The sequence below is a fragment of the Antedon bifida genome, chromosome 5 (genome assembly GCF_963402885.1).
Source record: "Antedon bifida chromosome 5, ecAntBifi1.1, whole genome shotgun sequence".
NCBI classification, from domain to species: domain Eukaryota; kingdom Metazoa; phylum Echinodermata; class Crinoidea; order Comatulida; family Antedonidae; genus Antedon; species Antedon bifida.
Window position 1 is genome coordinate 4,783,804 of NC_136230.1, and position 23,665 is coordinate 4,807,468.

General features: G+C 33.6%; 3 protein-coding genes across 3 annotated transcripts; 2 read left to right on the forward strand and 1 right to left on the reverse strand.

Moving 5' to 3' along the window:
- The first annotated feature begins 2,689 nt into the window (after positions 1-2,689).
- LOC144842326 (uncharacterized) lies at positions 2,690-5,598 on the forward strand. Its single transcript, XM_078698762.1, has 5 exons — positions 2,690-2,884; positions 3,338-3,530; positions 3,975-4,093; positions 4,556-4,664; positions 5,192-5,598. The coding sequence occupies exons 1-5, from the start codon at positions 2,699-2,701 to the stop codon at positions 5,314-5,316; spliced, it is 732 nt and encodes a 243-aa protein (XP_078554888.1). The 5' UTR covers positions 2,690-2,698; the 3' UTR covers positions 5,317-5,598.
- Positions 5,599-6,677: 1,079 nt separating this feature from the next.
- LOC144843737 (eukaryotic translation initiation factor 2A-like) lies at positions 6,678-17,131 on the reverse strand. The gene is made up of 18 exons (XM_078700653.1): positions 17,097-17,131; positions 16,262-16,349; positions 15,834-15,905; positions 15,499-15,617; positions 15,131-15,230; positions 14,683-14,765; positions 14,235-14,335; positions 13,340-13,457; positions 12,792-12,908; positions 12,383-12,451; positions 11,790-11,891; positions 11,270-11,310; positions 11,027-11,160; positions 10,430-10,646; positions 9,914-9,959; positions 9,702-9,793; positions 9,386-9,517; positions 6,678-7,525 (listed from the first exon to the last, which is right to left on the reverse strand). Exons 1-18 carry the CDS (start codon positions 17,122-17,124, stop codon positions 7,397-7,399), a joined length of 1,788 nt encoding a protein of 595 aa, XP_078556779.1. The 5' UTR covers positions 17,125-17,131; the 3' UTR covers positions 6,678-7,396.
- A 753-nt stretch (positions 17,132-17,884) lies between these two features.
- Positions 17,885-23,500, forward strand: LOC144843176 (uncharacterized). Its single transcript, XM_078699942.1, has 6 exons — positions 17,885-18,301; positions 18,744-18,820; positions 19,270-19,452; positions 19,683-19,763; positions 19,956-20,021; positions 20,389-23,500. The coding sequence occupies exons 1-6, from the start codon at positions 17,983-17,985 to the stop codon at positions 22,600-22,602; spliced, it is 2,940 nt and encodes a 979-aa protein (XP_078556068.1). The 5' UTR covers positions 17,885-17,982; the 3' UTR covers positions 22,603-23,500.
- The last annotated feature ends 165 nt before the right edge of the window (positions 23,501-23,665 follow it).

The window sequence follows — 23,665 nt, forward strand, 5'->3', positions numbered from 1 at the left end:
TATATTACCAAATGTAACATTAAATTTACCTATTCAACCAGGGAGATGTAAACATTGTTATTATTTTTACATGATGGGAACAATATATCTAAAGCTCTGTCTACGCTATCAAACTTTATGTGACAAAAAATGTGATGTTCCCATATATGGACATGATGATGTCATGCGGTCACTACCATATTTGAGTATATCACTACCATATATGGTCACATCACACTTCTTGTCAAACTAGTTTGATAGTGTAGTAGACAGAGCTTAAGTCGGGGGAGGTAGAGATACATTCACGTAACCTTATTATTTGTTTTTCCCCCTCCTATTATCTTTTGTTTCAATGTAAAAAATTTAAAAAAAATAAAACAGTGGATGTCTATAAAATGACAAACAAATTCAACCTAAAACCCATTGGCTGGCAGCCAATTTGACTAATTTTTTGCTTTAAATTACAGTTTTTTCAGGTAAATGCATTTTGTTTTCGTTTCATTTAAAAAACTTATTTTTTCAGGGAGACAATACATCTTTAAACGAATTGAATATTGATGATTGACGAATGGTAATAATAACATCAACACTTTTAAAACACGACTAAAAACCCATTTTTACACAGAGGCATTTCCTGCTTAACTTTGTCAAGCGCCTTTGAACATTATTATGGATACTGGCGCTATATAAATCTGATTGATTGATTGATTGATTGTGCAAAGCCTCAATGCGCTTTAGAAATAAAAAGCGGAAAACTAAGAGAAAAAAATAGTTAAAATGTGAGTTTTCAGAGCAGTCTTAAAATAAACATAACTTTACCGATTTATGTAAATAATAATATATTACCAAATGTAACATTACATTTGCCTATTCAACCAGCGAGATGTAAAATCTCCCTGATTCAACATTGTTATTATTTTTAGTCGCGTGCAACGCGACTCTACAGCTCACTATTTCGGTTGATCGGTCGGTCGGTCGGTAAACACTAACTTGATCATGCGACTGCAGCCATGTATATGGCCTTGTTACATGATGGGAACAATATATCTAAAGCTCAGTCTACACTATCAAACTTTATGTGACACAAAATGTGATGTGCCCATATATGGACATGATGATGTCATATCACTACTGACGGCCTTATTACAAGAAATCATTATCATTAAGGGCTCACTCATTTTTTTTTTGCTGAAAAGAGTGATTTCTAAGTTTGGTATAGAAACTTTTACTTAATATAACCCAATGTGTAATTTTGTAGCCAATATGTCTTCATAAACGGATATAGGTGTATAATAGCTTCCTCTTCCTCTTCCCGTTTAGGCCTAACATTCATGGACATGGTGTAACCTCACCCTCCTGACGAAATCCTATGTTAAATCAACTTCTACGATACATCATTGATGCTACAACATTCATATAAAAGAACAATGTTTGCAATTTAATTTTAATACATTTTATTTAGCTACATCAACTAAAATAGATAGTGGAAGTCGTTAAGGCCCATTTACACTAGGACACTAGGACGCTATCGACGATAAATAGATAATATGCATTTTTCCTACATAAAACAAAAGAAATCTAAAAAGTTTTCACCATAGAACTTTATGATAACCATCTATGCTGCCTTTGATGAAAATAATATACGTCATGATAAGAGCAATATCGTGACGATACAACGATTTTATTGTTCTGATCATGACTTTAAAAAAATATTAGTTATATTAAAGACAGCACAAATGGTTATTCTATAATTCTAGAATAAAAACTTTTCGAATTTATTTTGTTGCATTTAAGAAAAATGTAAGTTTATACATTTATCGTCGATCGTTATCGTCGTAGTATAAACAGGCCGTTAACCTTGAAGACGCAACGAAACGACATAGACGCAAATGCAAGTGACCAATGAAAAGCGAATATGCGAATAATCTATCACTTGCGATTGGTCAAATCAAACGTACGTTGCGCTTACGTCAGTGGGGAACCAAGCTTCATTGATACTTTCCGCATGAATGACATGGGGCCTCTAAACTAATATTTGTGCCAAACTTTGTATTGTTAGCCAAACGGATGTGCCGTCTTATAATGAGTTTTAAATGCATCTTAAACAGTTGAAGGTTTCGTTGAACTTGCTATGTTTTAAATAAAACTTACGTCATACGATCCGGATTGCCCATATAAAAAGGAGCAAAGTTTTGTGAAAATTCATACTCAAGAAGCTGAAGTTAAACACGCTGAAGTTAAAGACGCTAAGTAAAAGCTGAGGTAATAAATAACGAAAGAATAACATAGTAAGTAGCTACATTCATGGTTTTAACATTTTTATTACTAACATTGTAATACAATTCCAGCGCGACTGCCTATTTCCACCAAGATTCCAGTATTCCAGTACCTACGCATTTACGTTTCCGAGATTTCAAGTCGGGACATTTTTTTCGAAAGTCTTTCGATTTGCGCTTCTGACTACTAACTGGACTTCAAGCTAATTGATGAGCTCGGGGCTCATATGGGATTATTCATGATATGGGTTTCTTTTCGATGTTTTTTTTAAAAGACGAGATTATTTTCAATATTTATACGCATATTTAATTTCGAGTTCTTTTCAATTTCTTTTTAATGCTTACTATATTATAGTACTGTAGGGCTAGGTACGTTACTATTGTTATGGTAGTAGTTATTCACAGGTATTAATTTTGTGTTATTTACTGTGTAGGATACAAAGATGTCGAACACCAACAAAATCAACACGCCTAATGAATTCAACAACACAACCCGCAAATCTGGAAATGTGTTTTCCTTTTCTCAAGTGAAGAAGTATTTAGCAAAATTACAAAGTCCACCAGCAACCTGTGACAATGACATACCGATCGGGGATCAAGACGCATGTCTTAATACTACAAACATGAAGGTAAGTACGGTAATATACCCCTGTAGAAGGCTGAATAAACATAAAACTATGGCCTAGGTCTTTAACTCAGACAGCATCGTACGACGAGACCTGGCTAAACGTGTTGACTCGTCGGTGCTGCCTGCGTTGGATCCCGACGAGACGAGTCGTCTTGAGAAATCGTCGGGCGTATAGTTTTTAGGTCGTCGTTAACATATAAGATTTAAATTTGTATCCGTTTTTTTCGACAGGACTACAATGCAAAACAAGTTTATTTCTACTTGATTGTGTATTATCCTGTATAAATATGTTGTTAAATAAATAAATAAAAAATAAAACATTAAACATGTTAAATTTTCTCCCGACGAGACGACTCGTCGGGCCTCGTCGTACGACGCTGTCTGGCGATGATGGCCTACATTGTTCAAGTCACAAAAAGTACGCCTTATCACTGACACAACACTTCTATTTCAGAACAACGAATCAAAAGACCAACAGGAATCGCTCGTCAACGAAGAAGTCATAATTCCGAGTCTGTTTGCAGAACTTACGAGTGCTCAGGGGCAAAATTTCTACATGCGAAATTATCCGAATGGCAACGACCAGAGATACCTAGCCGTTGAAAACGATGCTCTTGAAATGACAGCTACCACAAGCGGAGATAAATGTGAGATTTTCCTCTTTTTATTTTTAAATTTTAGACAATGTTTAGTGATGAAAGGAAGATGGTGTTAATAAAAAGAATTATAATGGCGAGAATGTATTATAATCGATACTTCGAATTAGCTTTGCGTCAGGGATAATTTGATTGGTCAGATGTTTGCCCTACCTCGGACGTAATTAGCATAACCAATTGATCAATTAATGACGAGAATGAAGACGATGGCGTGATAGATTAAATAGTGATTGACCAGTTGTTTTAGGCCTACAGCCCGCGGATCCCGGATTGGTTAACGGGGCCGGGGAGCGCTAATATAATTTGTCTGTTTACAAAAATTGGGGTGGAGAGATATGTCATGAAACCACAATTGTGCACAAATGAGGGTACTGTGATATTGAATATGAACACGAATTACCACAACATAAACTTAATACTGACGATTATTTTCAGGTAAATTTTTCGTGAGCACGTACACAGACTTGGCTAACAGCCTCACCGCAGTGGCATTCAAGCACGTAGACACGTCCAAGTACGTGTCGGCTCCCTCATCTACTTCCATTTCTTTGGTGGTACGTATATGACATACAAGCACTGTCTACACTATCAAACTAAATTGACTAAAAAAGTGTGTCGTGCCCAAACATGGTAGTGATATGACATCATCGTGTCCATATACGGGCACATCACATTTTTTTGTCACATAAAGTTTGGTAGTGTAGACAGAGCTTTATGCATGCTATTTTCTAACGAGCTTGTAACATTTAAGAAACATGATTGGATTGTAGTAAGTAATAGAAGTAATGTACTATACTGTACTTCTGTGAAGGTTCAAATGTATTATATTGCAATTATTAGTTGGGAAAGAAATGACATATCCAACTACTTTTAGAGATCAAGATGGAGAGTAACTTTTATTTCATGAAGCATTCTGAGAACTATGACGTCATACAAACATATTAGAGATAGATATGCGATACTTTTCTCTCCATTTTACACAGGCACTGACAATTTTATTATTTTGTTTTTTTAAGGACGTTGCTACCGAGCCACAGCTTTTCCAATCAACGGACAATAAACTATTCTACAGGCGTTATGATTCGACCCTTGACCATTATTACTTTGAGTCGGTTACAAATTCAGGTAAGTCCTCCTATTTTCGAATTTTTACAATATCAATTAAAAAGATAACTAAATATCGCAGCTCTACATAATTCTACAGTTTTTAAAAACATGGTATCCCCTACACCGTACATTTACGAGAAAGTCTGCGAGAGTGAATTCGAAATATTAATATGAAGAATTACATATGTGTAGCTATCTACACCCACTCACTGACTCAGATGATATTTTGTGACATCTAACATTCTTTTAAAGATGTATTGTCCCCCAAAATCATGAAAAATAATTTTTTTAAATCGGACTTTGAATAGGCCATTTGCAGTTTTAATGAAGTTGTTCACTTCCATAAGAAAAAAAACGGGGGAAAAAAATTATTTCACCTATAAAAAGACAAAATAAACAGTTAAATTACCCAATTTTTTGTGAGAGTGAATAACTATTATGTGACATTAAAATAACATATTCAACAAAAAAATTTAAAAAAATATTTTTTTAGGGGGACGATATATCTTTAAGATATGACAATTATATATTTTTATTTTTTACAGGTTATTATGTGGGGTACGATCGTACGACGCATGATATCACTTTGTATCAGTTGACAGACTCGGAAATTGAAGACAAGACGGGCGACTCCCTCAACGTTTTCTTCAAACACGTCGTCCCAATCTAGTCTTGGAAAGGAGTACGCGCAACGCTATGACGTATTACAAGCAACGCAAGTAGTTTGACCAATGACAAGAGGCGTATAATTTGCCGCTTAGCTAAAGTACTAACATTTGTAAACATTCCAACTGAAATTATTTAATAATTGTATTTTATAATAATATATTGTAACATGCCCAAAAACTTGATTTAAAATGTGTAAACATTCCAACTGAAATTATTTAATATTTGTATAATAATATAATTAGTGTAACGCGCCCAAAAACTTATTTATTAAATTAAAAAGAAATGTATAATATTTATAACATATTAATAAACTAAGCTAGCATTTTCCGTTTGAAAGGGAATAGCGTCACATTTGAAAACTCGGTAATTCATTTAAAGTTACACTTCAAATGTTGTATCAAAACTCGTCATTTCATATTGAAATTATTCAACAAGTATTACTAAATGACTATTATTGTTAAGTTTTAAAAACTAATTTATTTATTGTAAACATAGTATTTATATATTTATAATCCGATTGCTGTGGTGTTATGGTTGACTAACGGTTAAAATGTGGTGTCTATCTATTTATAAAAAGTATTATTTAAAAACGTACAAGGTGAAATATTCGCCAAACCCGGAAATATTGGTCACATCAAAGGTCAAATGTGGTCACTAATTAAAACTTTTAAGTAAGGTATGTAAGTTAAAAATGTATTGGTTTTGTTTGTACAAAATAAGTGAAGTATTGGATAAATTAATAAAACATATTGAATCAGATATTTAGTTGTAGCTCACTTTATTGTAAAAAGTTAAGGACATGTGGGAAAAGAGGAAGAGAGACAGTGGGCGTTGAGGACACCAACACAATCCTGGTAACTAAATTGCCACTGAGAATCGTTTTCAATCATTTCTTCTCTTGTGTACTGAAGAACTAATGGACAGACTAGGGAAGAATTGCCTGAGAAGACCAAGGAAGAGTGCCCTGAGCAGACCAGGGAAGAGTTTCATGATCAGACCAGGGAAGAGTTGCCTCAGAAGACCAAGGAAGAGTACCCTGGGCATAAAACCGGGGAAGAGTGCCCTGAGCAGACCAAGGAAGAATGCCCTGGGCAGACCAGGGAAGAGTTGCCTGAGAAGACCAAGGAAGAGTACCCTGGGCATAAGACAGGGGAAGAGTGCCCTGAGCAGACCAAGGAAGAATGCCCTGGGCAGACCAGGGAAGAGTTGCCTGAGAAGACCAAGGAAGAGTGCCCTGGGCATAAGACCGGGGAAGAGTGCCCTGGGCAGACCAAGGAAGAGTGCCCTGGGCAGACCATGAATTATCTTTCCTTGCAAACTAAATAAAACAATTGTAAATGTAATTTTTTTATAACTATTATGTTTATTGTTTTTAGCAACACTTTTTTGTTATAAAATATGAATCATACAGAAATTAAATTAGTTTAATATTTTTAAAACGATAACTAAATGGTCGCCTGTTCATGTATTTTTCTAATGAAATTCAACAAAATATTAATTTAGTATGACTCAAAAATAGAAGGACTGAATATTATGAATACTGACAAATGTCATTTACACTTTAAAATTAAATTTGTTAAACATCTTGTTATAATGTTGCTAATATACAGCAGCTTATTGTAGAGACCTAAGGCCCCTGGTTTAGGAACCCTAAGTGGCCCTCCAACGCTGGAGTCCTCGCCCGTTTTTAGCCCTTTTCGACATATTTTAATACCTGTTTTTTCCTCCAGGCACTGCTCAGGGGCCCCTGGGTTTAGCCAGCGAGCACTCATAGCCATTACGCCACTGTTAATAATAATTTTAATCTTAAATAAATGTTTCATTTTTCCCATAAATGTAAGATCAAATTCAGGAAATATTGTAATTACAATTTTCAAAGGTTTACCACCGTTTTTGTAATTTCAGTTTGTCAGTTAATATGTATGGCACGCTACACATGTTGTGTGTGACATGCCATAAACGTTTGACCTATGACATCAAAATAATATGCAACAGAAATTGTATCTATTACATCAGTCATATTCAGAGTTAATAGTAATTGTTCAATCTGTATGTTGATATCAAAACATATCTATATATACCTAGGATATCTCAAGCTGTTGTAATTCCTTTAAAAGTGCTTCTTCTGTCTTAAGTTTATCTAGTTGGTTCTTCTCTAGTTCCTTTCCTTGCTGTTGCTGTTCTTTAAGTTTCTCAATAGCTTTCAATTTCTACAAGAAAGAAGAACCGTAAAATAAACAAAAATATTTTTACTATATACTGTATATTAATATAAATTATATTGTCAAATATGAGTGATATAAATTCAGTGAATAATTGAATGTGTTTGGGTTCTAGACTCTAGACCCCTTTCACGTTGGCAGGCACGCCCCGGTGTGTAAACTCTGGAGATTTGCTAGGCACTGTGAAAAGGTATTATTTGTAAAAAGAAAAACATTTTGACACATATGGCATTTCATACCTATACTTGAGCTGAAATTATCTAGTTTTGAAAATAAAAATGGTGGAGCTGCATGAAAAGAAACTATAAAATAAAGTTAAGTTAACAAAAGCTGCCTTCATGCAACAAACAAATCCAGGTATCCTATAAAGGCCAGAGAATAATGTAGGTCAACTTCCTATTGCACTCAAATATCAAAAATTGTACTTATGCAGGGTCATATGAGATCAGTATTGTAATATAAGTAATTGATAGAAACCAGACTTGTAGTTTTAAATTCTTTACTTCCTTATGAAGTATATATCTATAACAAAGAATAGAAAGAAAACAAAAAAGCATGTTTTTTTTAAAGCTGTACAAATAAAGAATTATTTCTTTATTGCATGCATATATATATTACATAACGTTCATTATTTCTCCATGATTCTACTAAATAAACAGAAGGTTTAACTTCACTATTCAACTCAATAATAGACACTATATCAACAAGAAAGCTAAAATAAAACTGAAAGTAAATAGATTAAAAATATATTTGAAACTGAGTGTACACTTAAATAAAACTTATACTTCCTCATAAATGTCAAGATTTACTAACTAAAAACAAGAAGAAATGTTTGAACTAGCATTGACAGTAAAACGGGGGAAAAAACTTTCTCCCTTTCCCCTTCAAAATTGATTAGTATCTTAGTGAACTCCTTTGGCTGGTACGAAATCAAGCCCAACTCATTAACTTGACTTAATGCTTCGTGTAAAATAAATAGACCTACTTGAACCACAAATAAAAAGAGTTAAACGTATTACTATTAATGCTATATCAGCTTAGATTAATGAACTTCTGATAAAATTAATTACTAAAACAATGAACTGTTTTTTACAGAGTTATATAACATTTCATAAATGTATGTCTGTATAATAACTGTTTTGAGTTTTGAAGATTCAACCAATCAGAGCAGGGAGATTTTAGCAGACAATCATGTCAAAATAAACATGTGAGTTTGATAGTTAAACTAAGATACACTTTTAATTGATTATTTGAGTAAAATAATGGCTATTAGGACATGATGTGAACATACAACAAAAATAAAAGTCTAAAGAATACAATCATACACCAATTACTATCAAACTGGGTAAAGAAGGTAAGTTTAAAAAGCTAGGCCTATAAAATTGATCTGTATAGTGGGGGCCTAGCTAGATTATAAAGGGGACTTGGAGGCCATATAGACCTCTGATGAATGTATGGCAGTGTATGTAGTATGGATTTTTTCCACTACATTTGCACTTAAATATAATTTTGGGATTTTTAATCTACATAGGGACCATATGAAAACAATTTTTTGTATTTTTTGTAATATAATGATCCAGATGTTCTTGAGTAAGATTTATTATTTTTGTCTATTTTTAACAATTAATTCAATCTAAACATATCATTATTCTTTCTTGTATGCTATGTCCCTTTCATGTAAGCATTAAATTCAACAACTAAAACGTCTTGACATGCAATAAAATGGTCTTATTTGACATTTGACATCAAAAGCGCTGAGCTTACACGAACATGCATATATAATGTGTCGGGAATATGGAAGAAAGTTGAATCAAAATGCTTTAATAATTGTTTCAATTTTTTCACTACCTTCTTCAATGCTTTGATCTTCTTGTCGTCATCTGCATTGCCTTCACTGACTGGTTGCTGTCGAGTTGTAGCTCCTCCCACAATATAATTCGTCATAGCTATTGCATCACGCTGATCACTGGACCGTGACATCTACAATGAATTAATAAAAATGATTTGATGGACATAAAACTTTTTGCAACACCTTGTAACAATTAATGCTTATAGGAAGGTGCATAGTGAGTGTCCTCATACATTAAATATGGTAGCAGAAAGTGTCATTTGAATCCATCACAAGGTTTAAGAGCCATTATAATGTAATACATTTAAAACTTACTAAAGCCCCGTCATGTGATTGTTGATCTTTAGCCTTTGCTTTGGCTTCTCTTTTTCTTTTATTTTTCAAAGCTGACTTTGATAAATTAGATTCTAAAAATAAAATTATAATTTGTGTAAATATCGCAATAAAAAATATCAAGAAAGTTTATTAGTTTAGAGATATTACAATGTATAATAATGTTTACTAATAGTAATAGAAGATAAACATACCATCTACAGCATTTTTCTTCATATTTTCAGCCGGTTCTAATTCTGACTAAACAAAAAATTTACTTTTCATTAAAGATGTTTAAATTGTTGTTGTTGAATATGCCATTTTAATGTCACATAATAGTTATTCACTTCTGGTCAAAAATTATTGACCAGAAAAATACTGTAATTTAATGCAAATTTGTTAAATTTAACTGTTTATTTTTGTCTTTTATAAGTGAAATCATTATTTTTTTCCTATATGGAAGTGAATAACTTCATTAAAACTGAAAAATGGGCTATTAAAAGTATGATTTTATAAATCTTTATTTTTTATGACAATACACCTTTAAAATTGGTTCAAAATTTAAATATATTAATTCTTATTACTACATTAGAGGTCTCAACTTGGAAAGTTAAATATCGGGAGAATTAATGAAAGAATGACCAAACAACAAGGGTCCAATAATAATTGAAAAACTACACCAAACTACAAATGTTGGGAGATCTGCTTGAATTATCCAACCGCAGACTTACAATTTTCTTGGGTGGGGGTTTACCCCTAGCACCAGGTGGTCGATACACCCCAGGTTTAGCTGCCTCAGCTTGTGCGACGGATACAGTTGGTTTTACGATTGGCTTAGCAACAAAAACACCAAATGGGAACGGCTGCCATCCAACTTCCCATAATTCATCACCAGCACTATACTGAAACGTGTTTCGTAGTTCGCCGTTGTAATGCCAAATTTTAAATCTGCAATTTGAAAAACATTGTTAAATCAATGCGGTGGCCAGGAAGGAAACCCATAAATTCATATATAAATAATCACCTAATTCTCTGTACTGTGTCTCCACATACATAAAAATTTGGAAATTTATATATTTAGGCAAATCGCAAAAGGATAACCATAAGTGAATTCATTCATTATTACTCTTCTTAAAGGTGGCAAACATTACACAAGATGCTATACATAAACAAAGACTTATTACAAGTCTTTGGGAGAGGAGTTGTAAATTGTAATTAGAAAAAAATCCTGACATGACAGGACTTAAACCCAGGACTCTTGGATTGGTAGCCGAGCATCATAACCACAAAGACACATTATCTGTACAGTATCATCTAGAAATACTCACCCATTGTCTTGTCGTAGACGGGGTGAACACGTTGCAGTCACCACATGCTCTCCATCTGGGCACCACTGGAAGAAAGTAGAATCTGATGCCTGCGGTTTCGATATTAACTTCAATTGCTTTCGATCCCAAAATTCCTTAAAAATAAAACAAATTTAGGTTGGTAATTTTAAATGAAATTAAACAATTCTAATTACTACTTATTTTTTGCTTCAGAACAAATTCAAAATCTGGAAGTATATTTACCATATCACCACGAAGGTTGCCAAAGCCAGCAATACAAAGAAGTAATGGTAAGTTAAGATAATAGCATTTTTATATCTTGAAGACATACAGTATTAACTATTAATGTTAGTATATGGCCAAAAATAACAGCCTGTAAATTTAGCATGGGACACCATAGGAAAGTATAAAACACATTTAATCATGTGAAAAGCCAAAGTTACTGGATGTCATTCCTATAAGTGTACATGATGATAAATCTTCTGGATGCCTAATGGAGTGGAGTTGTGGCTTGGTTTGGTTATGGTGCTTGGTCCTGGGTTCAAGTCATGTCAGTATTTTTTCTAATGTGTCTTATGTAGAGCATCTTGTGTATATGTTTGTCTTGTAAACAGGATTGCCATCTTTAAGAAGGATAGTGAATGAATTTGCTTATGGTTATCCTTGGCAATTTGCTTAAATATATAAAAACAAAATCCTCCATGAAAATAGTATATTGAAAGGGAAGATCAGTCAAGAAAGATAACAAATACAAAAAGGATATTAGTTCCCTGAGGATTGAAGAATACTGAATTGCGTGGTCCTGTTCCAAAGTCAAAGATTGGTTCACACTTGAGGTTGAATAACGTTGCTTTGGCAGGCATGACTAAAGATCTTGTTAAGAAAAACTAATTTTAATTCAAATAATGTAAATTAAATCATACAATACTCATAAATTGGTAAAAAAATGTGAGGTTGAATGTCGCTTTGGTGGAGCTGCAGCTTGGTAGTCAACGTGCTTGCCTTCCAATCCCAAGATCCAGGGTTCAATCCTGACCTAGTGCCAGGGTTGAAACCCACCACTCTTTCAACACCACTCCCTAAGCCTCAAATGAGTTTATAAGCACGATAGAATTATAATATAGTTTATCCATCCTGTAATTGGCGAGTTTGTTCTCGCTTTTGGATTCGTATGAAATATAACACAATTTTTTTAGATAGATTATAGAATATAAGAAATCTAATAAATAAATGAGTATTTTATAAAGGAGATAAAAATCAATAATCAGGTGCTAAGAATAATATGAATTGCAATTCACAGGAAGAGATGTAAATTGATTATAATATATATATCATTTATAAATATATTTAGGATACATCCATAGACAGCACAGAATTCTGTAGAATTGTTATTCCAATCAACACTGTAAATTGGTCCCTTTTTACCTGGAAATACAAAACGAAAATCCAAAGTATAAATGATTTTAATAATTTGACATCAATGATGTTCTCTTCATTGAACAAATGGTTCTGGGGAAACACCAATGACAGGGGCAGATTCAAGGGGGGCCCAACCGGCCAGGGCCCCCTCCAATTTTCACTAAATGCAAAAGATAGGACATCAAATTAAGTTTAGCACTTCATTTCACTACTTTTAGGCCCTTGGCACCCCTATTTCAAAATCTTGGATCCGCCACTGAATGGGGACATTTTGTCTGATAGATATTTTGAAACTTTGATATGTAATTCTATTACAATACTTGAATAATTGGACACTTCAACCTACCTAGAGCAACCCCACTGCTTCCACCATCTGCAGCGAGATAATGTAGGCCCTGTTCACCATAGTAAGATGCGCCAGTCTTATCAACCTCTGTCGATGTTATAATTAAAACAGCAGAACCTGGGAATCACAAAGATTAATCTTTAAATTAGTTTCATTTACCTAAACTTGTACACACTCTAAGAAGCCTATTTTCTAATATCTAGTACTCTTCTTCATCTTCAAAAGTTCCACAATCAACAAATTGATTATCATGGAACCAGGAGGCCTACTAGAAGGCCTACTTTTAAGTAGTGGCTGTGGGTGACAGTGGCTGTGAACTAGTACACTGGGGGTAACGTAACCCCTTACTCGTCTCGAAAGATGTACTAGGTTCTTTAAAGTGCATATGAGCATTTCGTGTACACTGCACGTACGGTTTATAGTCCTTATCCGAGAAGACTTGTTCTACCACCAGACCCAGTCTTAACTTGGCATCTGCCCATACTTCTTACACCACTGTATTAAAGAACTTGGGAAAGGAGGTCATTTTTATAGATCAATGTTGCTACCTTTTTTATTCCATAATACGTCTGCTTTATCTGCCTTAAAGAAACTCTTGTTTGCAATTGCAGCTCCGACTGCATTGAGGTTTGGATACTTAAACATCCTTACAAATGATGGCCCACCCTAAAAAATAAAGAAATACAGTTGCATAACATAAAGCAGCTCGAGATTTTTTTTTCATACATATGAAAGATACCCTAACCCTAACTACTTCCTAAATATAACTAAACCTAACACTCTAAACACTCTCTCTCACTATAAAGTAAAAAGAAATTGCTAAAGGGATTCTAACCCCATACATCGAAATGCAAAGTAGATAGTCTAATCCATTCGACTACACAGACGGCTCGACGGAAAGCGTTTGCATTACCGAATTGTAGTTAGATCAATTCTTATGTTACACCTTATGGATATGACTAATGAATATTATATATATGTTTATTTTGTCACAAAAAGGAATATGGCAAGCAGCTCTACCGAGGTGGTTAAAGGTGCCCTTATGTCGACATGGAACTCAACTCAACTGTGTCGACATAAGCGCTCCGAGAAACTGAATGCAACTGACATGAACTGATATGCACACAAAAAATGTCGACATAAGCTTAGTTCCTTTCAGTTCCTCTCAGTTGCTCATGTTCTATTTTTCTGGAACTGAAAAGAACTCAATGCAACTAAGATTTTTACGACTCAAGCACGTTCAGTTCCATGTCGACATAAGCGCTCGCACACTGATTCCTTTCATTTCTGTCAGTTCCGTTCAGTTGCTCAAAATGTCGACATAAGCATAAGCGCTCTCGCGCAACTAGTTCCTTTCAGTTGAGTTGAGTTCCATGTCGACACCTTTAAAGATGATTGGTTTTGCTTTTAGCTTGCCAACTTAAAAGTGGATATTATACTTACTTTACTACCTGGGACATAAGCTGCTATCTTGAATGGACTTTCACCAGGTGATATAAAACAATTTGATACTTTTTCAAGATGCAGTCTATTTGCTGCTTGCTCTACAGAATTACAAAGAAATGTTGTTGTCATAAACAGAAATTGATACTATGATAAACAAAATAATAGATGGACAAAGAGCTTGTCCCAGACTGGTGGCTCTCCTCACCAACTTCTTGTTTAAAAAGTGATATTGATAAAGAACTTATGAATTTGAATCTGGGGTCTTTTAGCTATAATACTTTTAACACTCCTATATATATCTTGGTATCTTTATTATGAAAAAAATACAATTTAAAAAAGAAATTGCAGCCGAAGGCTGTTTACAATAACATTACAATATATTATAATTATCTTATATGGGGGATTTATATCAAAACAAATTTGAATTGTATAAATCTTATCTTACTGAAATTAGGTATTTCATAGAACATAATCTCATTGTTGACATCTCTGCTACATATACTCTCATCTCCACTCCATTGTGGCATCCTATACACAGTAACAAGTTCAATGGGTAAAAAGAAGGTGATTGTTACTGTACATTTTCATTTCATAATTCATAAAAATATTACTGTATTATGGCAGTGGCGTAACAGAGGCTTGAGGCCCCTGGTTTAGGAACTCTAAGTGGCCCTCCAACGCTCGACCTCGGATGTTTTTAGCCTTTTTCGACAAATTTCAATGCCTGTTTTTTTCCTCTGGGCACTGCTAAGGGGTTTAGCCAGTGAGCGCAAATAGCCGTTACATCACTGTGTTATGGAGAGGTAAAAATGAAATCAGTGAGATTCTAAGGCAACTCCAGAGATCTGGTCAATCGAATTGAGCATGTAAATAATATCAAATTAAAGCCTTACCAATTACTAAGTTTCTTGTGAACGTACGATGTCAATAATTCCCCTGTATTTATATTCCAAATATGGAAGTTAGGCGTCCCAGCAGGAATATCTTTTGTGACTGAAATTGAAAGAAACTTTGATATAAAATTTTCATAAAATCATGTGGATAATTAAAAAGATTACAGTTACAAAATGTAATGTCTAAAGCTCTGTCTAGTTTGACAAAAAAAGTATGATGTGCCAAAATATGGTAGTGATATGCCTAAATATGGTAGTGATATGCCTAAATATGGTAGTGATATGACATCATCATGTCCATATATGGGCACATCACATTTTTTTGTCACATAAAGTTTGATAGTGTAGACAAAGCCTTAGAGTCTTACCTGCATACGTTTCCCAAGTGGCAAGATAAGACCCCTTTGGTGAAAAACTTAGAGCTGAAGTTTTAGGCCTGGGTAAACTTAGAACATCTTTGCCTGATACGGTATGTCGAACAAAAACACTATAATGGGAGAAATATTTGGTAAAATTAATATTATATGTATTGCCATTATTAAATTCATTAAAAAATGAAATGAATTAAATTAAAAGAATTGCACTTATTAGGAACAATTAAATTAACAAATTAAAATTACCTGTAAATGCCACAGACAATTAGAAAATGTATGTAATTAATTTATATTGTAAAAAATACATGTTTGTAATTATCTGTACATACCTCTTTCCATCACACCAGGAAAACAAACTTCCATCTTCACTAAATGTAAACACTTTGTAAAGTCCTTGAGAACTGATGAAAACACAAAATTGTATTAATGAATTATAAAATTATTAATAAAATATTCATTTAATTTCCAATAATAACATTCAGTCTAGAATTCATGAAAATGAGAAATTTATAATTGATAATACTGAGCATAAGTGTTGATCATTGTAAAAAATTAAGTTATGATAAACATTTTTAAAAACCATTTTCTTATATAACATTTAATAACATTTCAAGTTTTACACATCATGCTTTTTTATCCAAACTCAAGCTCTCACACCACGCACCTAAAATCTTGCAGGGGCAAACTTGAAATGTATAAAAATAATATATATGCAGTTCACGCAAATCAAAAGATGGTAACAAATGGCTACTTGAACCTTTTAGGGATAAAAATTCCTCTTGCATCTTCTTCTTCCTCTCGGGGTGCACTTGGTCGACACAAGCGGACACCTTGTGTTCCTCTTACTTTAAAAAGAATTTGTTTTGTTAGATAGTAAGTTAGGCATATTAATTAATAAAAAGATGTATTGTCATGAAAAATGAAGATTAATAAAATCATATTATTTTGATTTTATTTTTGTAGTTTTAATACAGTTAATTACTTCTGCCAAAAAAATTGTAAACAAATAATGTTTTCACTAATAAAAAGACAAAACAAACAGTTAAATTTAACCGAAAACCTCTGGCAGGCAGCCAATTTGACTATTTGTTGCTTTAAGGTAAATCCTTTTTTTTATTCTATTTTTGGCCAAAGTGAATAACTATAATTATATTGTAAAAATACAATTATTTTTTCAGAGGGACAAATAAATATACATCTTTAAATAACTTCACCAAAAAAAACCCAAACATTTTGTTTTATTATTAGAAAAAGAAATTATAATAAGATAATGTAAGCTACTTTTTTAATGCAAGGGAAACGAGTAATTAATGTTTACTATAAGGTTGGGCCTCATTTTGGTCTAGGCCCTACGTCCTGGTGAGAATGCATGTGCCTCACACCTACTCATTGCCAATTATGACGACCACGAAAAAGAGGAGCCTGCTTTGTCGGCAGGCCTAGCCATATATTCTATCTTTAAAGGGTACAAATGTAGCACCTTGTTAATTTTTTCAATCAATAATTTATAATTCTACAATTTAGGCAAACAATAGTTCCACAAAAGTTATCATAAAATACAAGTTTTAAGCAATATGTTTGCGTTAACTCACACGCAAGTAGCGGATAGGGCGCAGCCATCTTGTTACAAAACGTGTCTGTTTTAACTACTGGATTATGAGCCTATCATACTTCAGGATGCTATTCATACGTATATGATAGTTGAGTTTTGAGTTGCAGTCACGACGGGCCGATTGTACGTACCCAAGCACATTATAGGCGCGCAGCGCGCCTCCCCCTTCCCTGCACATGCAAATTGCAAAGGAAACATAACATTTGCCCACATACAATAATTATTCAAGCTTTAGATTTTTTTATTTTTTTATCAGATCACTGTTTAAAAGTCAGGTATAAAACACATAATTGCAAGTTGGCAGCCAAACATTTTCAGCTATTTATTATTTTATATTCTATTCATTAGAACATTTTTTTCACCGTTTATCCACCACAGTATAAAGCATATAGACGCCGCAACTCCACCGCCGCGGTTGGTGACAAACGCCTATGCTTTATACACTGTGGACTGTGCTGTTATTTTCGATAGATTTTAAGCGGTGAAAAAACATTTTTCTAATTTTGTTCAATCATACAGTGATGTAGGCCAATATTTTAAGAACATTTTACAGTAATTTATTATGCATTATTTGTCATCGATTGAAGATGTCTTCCGTTCCATGAAAAAGGTGTATTATACACTTTTTGATAAACTGCGCAAGAGTTTATTCATCGGCTCTATAATTTAATAGATTGACTGCTGCCGTGTGTTTAGATAGGATAATCTAGTTACTACTGCTTTCTGGATGAAGAAGTCTATGAACTTCCTGAGAGGGCGTAAAAGAGCGAAGCGCGATTACAGAATCTTGAGTCAACAGACGAGTTCTATCATGTCTTGTCAAAGTTTACGAAATAAATTTCATGATTGTGGCGTAATTTGACATTATGGAAGAAAAAGTTGCCGAGACAAGTTACACAAATGAACAAGGCATTCGTCTAGCCGATTGTATATGCCCGATATGCATGAGTATTCTTGTAGAACCAGTTACAATGCCCTGCTCTCATGAACTCTGCAGGCCTTGTTTTCGCGATACGGTTGAGCAGGTCAACTTTACCTGCCCGCTTTGCCGATTGCGAATCAGTAATTGGGCTAGGAAACAGACTAAGCTAAATAAGTTGATAAACTGGACGAAATGGAATGAAATACAGGCGACTTTTCCGGAACAAATTCGAAAAAGGCTTCAAGGTGAAGATACGGATGATGGTACGTAAAATTTAAAATTATTCAGTATTTTATTCATGATAAAAAATATATTTAATTTATGACAAATGTCAAATGACTGAATATCCTGCAAAATGACTAGGCCCAGGCTATTGTATTGTTTTAAAGAACTACTAGTAGACTAGGCCTAGTTAAGTAATATCTGGTAGAATCCATACATAGCCTAGGCCTACAGTAGCTTAAAATAAAATTTAATCAGTCCTCTTAAAAATAAAATGTTGTCATATTTTGTTGTGATTCAAATATTTTGTTGTTGATACAGCATAACATACATCACTTGATAAGGAGATAAATACTTTGTATGCCTATTTGATACAATTTACCCCTATTTTTTAATGGAATAATCCACTAAAGTGCTGGTATTTTTATAACTTAATACAATTTCTTGAATCTTGAATCAGACACATTTTTCTCTCTTCTGTAGTTCTTCAGCCTGTAAATCCAATCCGTGTGTGTGAACCAGGAGAAGTCCGAGAAGAATATGAAAAGGAAGTGAAAAAGGTACCTAAAAATAAAAAGAAGAGCCCGAGCCCATGATATATCAAGATGCATTGATTGACATTTTGAGGGAAATTTGATGGAAAATTGAACTAATAGTAATTGTTATGTTCAGTTGGGACTATAATGCACTTATATCAAACATTGTTGAAATTGACATAATTATTGGTATTAGTGAGATTAAAATTATAAAGTTAGTAGTACAGTATAACTGCATTACATCGTGATCACACAATGGTTCAAGGCTTTTAAACTTCATAAAAAAAATCATAGATCATTAAAATTCTGTACTTTTTTATTCGATTGCTAAAGTTTATTAATAGTGTAATGTATAAATAATCAAATATATTTTAAGTATGTTTTATGCTTCGAATTCAAATATGTTTAATTTTTCAAATATGTTTAATTTTTCAAATATGTTTAATTTTTCAAATCTGTTTAATCAATTAAAGCATCAAATGGAAAGAGAAGAGCAAGAGAAAATAGAGAAAGCCAAGAGTCAAAAGATTATCAAAGAAATACAAGAAGAGGAACTTAGGGAGTATGAAAAACGTAGAGAGGAAGAAGAGAGGTTGAGAGTACTAGATGAAAAACTGGCTAGGAAATTAGCTGAGGCTGAAGAACCTGGTCTACATGTATGTATTTATTGTTGAGTGTTAAATATTTTAAATGAATGATAGTATCCGTGTTGTTTCAACACTGTCACAATTGTGCTGGATGAAACTTATTTTTTACAACATCAACCAATTTTCAACCACACGCAACACAGAAATAATTAATAATTTTAATGATTTATACGTAATAGGCAAACTTTGTTAATTTCTGAATTGAATGGCTTTTGTAAAGAAACTTTATTTTATTCTAGAATTCTGGAAATTTAGCTGATGAGCAAGCGCGACTAGATGAGCAATTAGCGAGGGCGCTTCAAGAAGAACAAGAAAAACAGGTATACAAAGAATTCTACTATGCTGCGGTACTAACACTCATCTAAGTATCATATATATTAATATCACATTATACATTATTTTATCCACTTGCAATATCCTATATATCATTATACAATATCCTATATATCATTATACATGATCATAACTTCATTTATCACGTTACAAACATGCATTTCATCATTACTTTTAAGGGCAATTCAAAACAAACTCAGAGAGATGAAGAGTTTGCAAGAAAACTGCAGGAGCAACTAGAAAGGGTAACTATCCATAACATTCCTTTCCGATTTAATCAGGATTGTCCTGATTTGTAAAGCTCTGTCTACACTATCAAACTTTATGTGACAACATAATATGATGTGCCCATATATGGACATAATGATGTCATATCACTACCATATTTGGGCATATCACTACCATATTTTGGCCACACTTTTTTTGTCAAACTAGTTTGATAGTGAGGACAGAGCTTGGAAATACTTGAATAATAGTTACTAAAGGTGTAGGAATGGGATTCTTCTTAAAGAAATGCTTATTATATGCCCCTCTATCCTTCCCACATTTTCCTATTGGGTGAACTTACAGTTAGTGATTTGGTGGTTCTCAAATACAATTTTTTTTTTTCAGACTTCAATGTCAACGAGTCAAAGTTCAAACAAACGTCTGACACCACGTTCCAAAAAGAACACAAAGATTCCAGCTATGAACATCGAAACCTTCTTCAAAAAACCCCAACAGGGTGAGAACAACCAGAGCAGACCTTGCAGTGGTTCTGGATGCAGCTTGTCTGGTGAGTCCACCAAAGGTGATCTATTGGCAGAAGATTTTACTCATGCGGAGAAGAGCTCACCAGTTAGTTGTAGCCAAATAAAAATAGCAGATGTAATTAATGATGATTCCAATAGTACCACCAGTCCTCTGTTTCTTGGTCCTTCCACTTCCACAGTTACTGGAAGAGCTGATGTTTCATTAGTATGTGTTGAAGAATACAACGATGACTTAGCTATGGAATTTGATGAAAACTCCAACTCAAATTTTAAGCATGAACCAGTTGAAGATATGGTGGAATCTCTAGTTGTAGCAGAAAGTGATAAACTCTCTTTATTTGATGATTGTACTATTCTCGACAGTAAAGATCTTACACCGAGTCCAATGGCAGTTCTAAACATATCACCACCTTCTGATGTCGATGACGAAACTAGAAGCAACCAAGAAGAAATAGTTTCAAAGCCTACTGGCGCTTTTACGCTGATTGCAAAGACGCCTCCTACAGGTGCTCCAAGGATCAACTCACTCCGGTCAGATAGCGTTGGTAGTACAGATAGCATATCTCATGAGTTGTCTCATTTCAGGCCAATTGTCATCTCGCCTCGTACAGCTGCTCGGAAACTGGCCGATGGAAAAACACCTTCGCTCGTGCATAGTACACCGAAAAATTTAAAGAAGGCTTTTGAGAAGGGTGAGAGTGAAATCCTTCAGAAAAGTCCATTGCTTATGGATAAGTGGTTAAGTTTGGCACAAGAGCGCGAGAACAAAGTTTTAGAAGGTTCGAAATCAGTCATGGTTGGTAAAAGTGTAATACAAGAAAATAGTAGTGAGAAGTCATCCAATGTGAACCCACCTTTAGAAAGAGACACTGAATACAGTTCTGGTAAGGGTTTATCTGTCAACAATGAAGACAGTACTATAATGAGTACTTCAAGTCCTGTTACAACATTTCTTGATCAAAAAGCAGAGGGTGCTACAAATGCCGAATCTTCAGATTCTTTGAAGCGTAGCCCGGGGAAAATCTATCGTATGAAGCCGAAAGCACCTTCTCAAGCCAAAAGGAAAAACTTGACAAGATTATTGATGTCTGAGAACAAGAATACTAGAATTGATAAAAACATTTTAAGTAAAATCGTCCAACAGAAAGATGACAAGAATAGGAAAGTTGAAGAAGTTAAAACTGTTGAAGAAGATCTTGATAAGAATGAACAAAATATGAATGAATTAGTTGATCAGGATAATGAAATGACAAATAGACATTATGAAGACAATGGAAATGATAAAGAAATTAATAGAATATGTAGTAACTCTCCTTCTTTATTAGATGAAGTTAAAGTTGGAGAAAGTCACATGAAAAGTAAAGTTCAACCAAATAAGCTGTATTCAGAAGAACAAACAATTAAGAAAAGAAACCAAACAGAAGAAAAAGGAAGAAGGAAGCATCATATTGATCTCAAAAACTGTAAAACTATCGAGGACATGTTTGCCAAATTTAAGAAAAAACATGACGATTTAAAAAATGTTGAAAACACGACTAATTTGAATGAAAAGTCTGAGGATAGAAGACACATAAAAACACTGGAAGATAAAGATGACTCTGAAGGTAAACCAGATCATAAGATCTTGATACTTAATGAAACATTGTCATTTAAACCTACTGCAGATTTAGGAAATTCCTCTTCTACTAAGAAAAGAAAATGTAATGAAACAATAGAAAGACATCGAAAATATAAACAAACATCTTCTTATTCTTCACCAAAGAAAACGCAAATCGTACAATCACCTTCACCGAAGAAAAGTAAACTGAAAAGAGGAAAAACTAGGAGCGACAGCGAACCGTTAAGTCCTGGAACTTTAAAGCACAAACGATTTCTTAATCTGCAGACGGAGGAAGAGCGTAGACTACATCAGGAAGCGTTGGATCGGAAGATGGCGCTAAAGCTTCAGCGAGAGATAAACCGTGAAATGAAAGCAGAGATGGATCACGTTGACAGATCACGTGGTAGTGATTCCGAGTATCAACTCAGAAGTCGAAAGACAAGTTACAGAACAGTTGTATCAAATTTACCTTGAATGCAAAAGGGGCACTGGTGCAGATTCTGGGGAGGCGAGAAGGGGGTTGATCGGGACATTCCCTCCTATATTTAAAGGGGATGGTGCCACAACTTTTAGAATACAAATCCATAAATTAAAGAAGCAACTTCGCACACAGAAACTCTGTTTTAGGGGTTTCTTTTATTGTTCCTCCTCCCCCTCTTACCAATATCAGTGCCCTTGGGAATACAGTATATATTTGGGAGCTATACTTTAAATTCACAATACAAACTTCTAGGTCTATGGTTTGTTTTTGTTTAAAAAACCCCTTTATTTTATGTTTTTAATTTCGACATCCAAATCAGACAATGATACTTTCGATACTGTCGAAATTAAAAACATAAAATAAAGGTTATTTTTGTGTAAAGATAATTTGTTTCTTTACTGTTTTGACAGATTGGTACAGTATTACCAGTTATTTAGTTTTTGCTTTACAATATTTTATACCTGCAGTGAATTAACATATTTACTATTTTATTGTTAATACATGAATATGTGTTTCACTTTACTTTGGAATAGGTAAAAGGCCCATGAATTGATTTGATAATGACTCAACAAATTGAAACTGTTATTTAATATTAATTATTATATAATATTTACTATTAATATACCCTAACTTATACACAGAAAAGGTTTCCACTTTGTATAAGATGTTAAGTTACAATTTACTCTTCCCTGGTTAAAATTTTAAACGGTATCTACCGTTTTATACAAACATTTGTTATTAATAAGCTTTTATTGTTAAAATACTTCAAAAAGTTGTGTCATACAGTATATTTTTATTATTAATTACCTCTATTTGTTTTAAATAAGACTTACTTATTTGAATATGCGTACAAAATTGCAATACTAATTTGTTTACTAATTTCTGTCTAAATTTTACCCAACATATTTTTGTAAATAAATTTAGAATTCAAAATATATCGATTGTTGAATAATAATACAATAATATAAAGTAAATGTTTTGTTATATTTTTTGTATAAGTTCGTTTGTTCTTGGAAAAAAATGATTTTATGACGTATAAATATAGAGGTCGCTGTT

Bases quoted from the DNA above. Each gene is read 5' to 3' on its own strand.
- LOC144842326 (XM_078698762.1), top strand. From the start codon at position 2,699: ATGTCGAACACCAACAAAATCAACACGCCTAATGAATTCAACAACACA. The intron at 3,531-3,974 runs GTGAGATTTTCC...GATTATTTTCAG, and splicing joins TACCACAAGCGGAGATAAAT to GTAAATTTTTCGTGAGCACG. The intron at 4,665-5,191 runs GTAAGTCCTCCT...TATTTTTTACAG, and splicing joins TGAGTCGGTTACAAATTCAG to GTTATTATGTGGGGTACGAT.
- LOC144843737 (XM_078700653.1), bottom strand. From the start codon at position 17,124: ATGGCTGCGCCCTATCCGCTACTTGCGT. The intron at 11,892-12,382 runs GTATCCTAAATA...CAAGATCTTTAG, and splicing joins ATTCTGTGCTGTCTATGGAT to TCATGCCTGCCAAAGCAACG. The intron at 10,647-11,026 runs GTGAGTATTTCT...TTCAAATTGCAG, and splicing joins CGTCTACGACAAGACAATGG to ATTTAAAATTTGGCATTACA.
- LOC144843176 (XM_078699942.1), top strand. From the start codon at position 17,983: ATGGAAGAAAAAGTTGCCGAGACAAGTTACACAAATGAACAAGGCATT. The intron at 18,302-18,743 runs GTACGTAAAATT...TCTCTTCTGTAG, and splicing joins AGGTGAAGATACGGATGATG to TTCTTCAGCCTGTAAATCCA. The intron at 19,453-19,682 runs GTATGTATTTAT...ATTTTATTCTAG, and splicing joins CTGAAGAACCTGGTCTACAT to AATTCTGGAAATTTAGCTGA.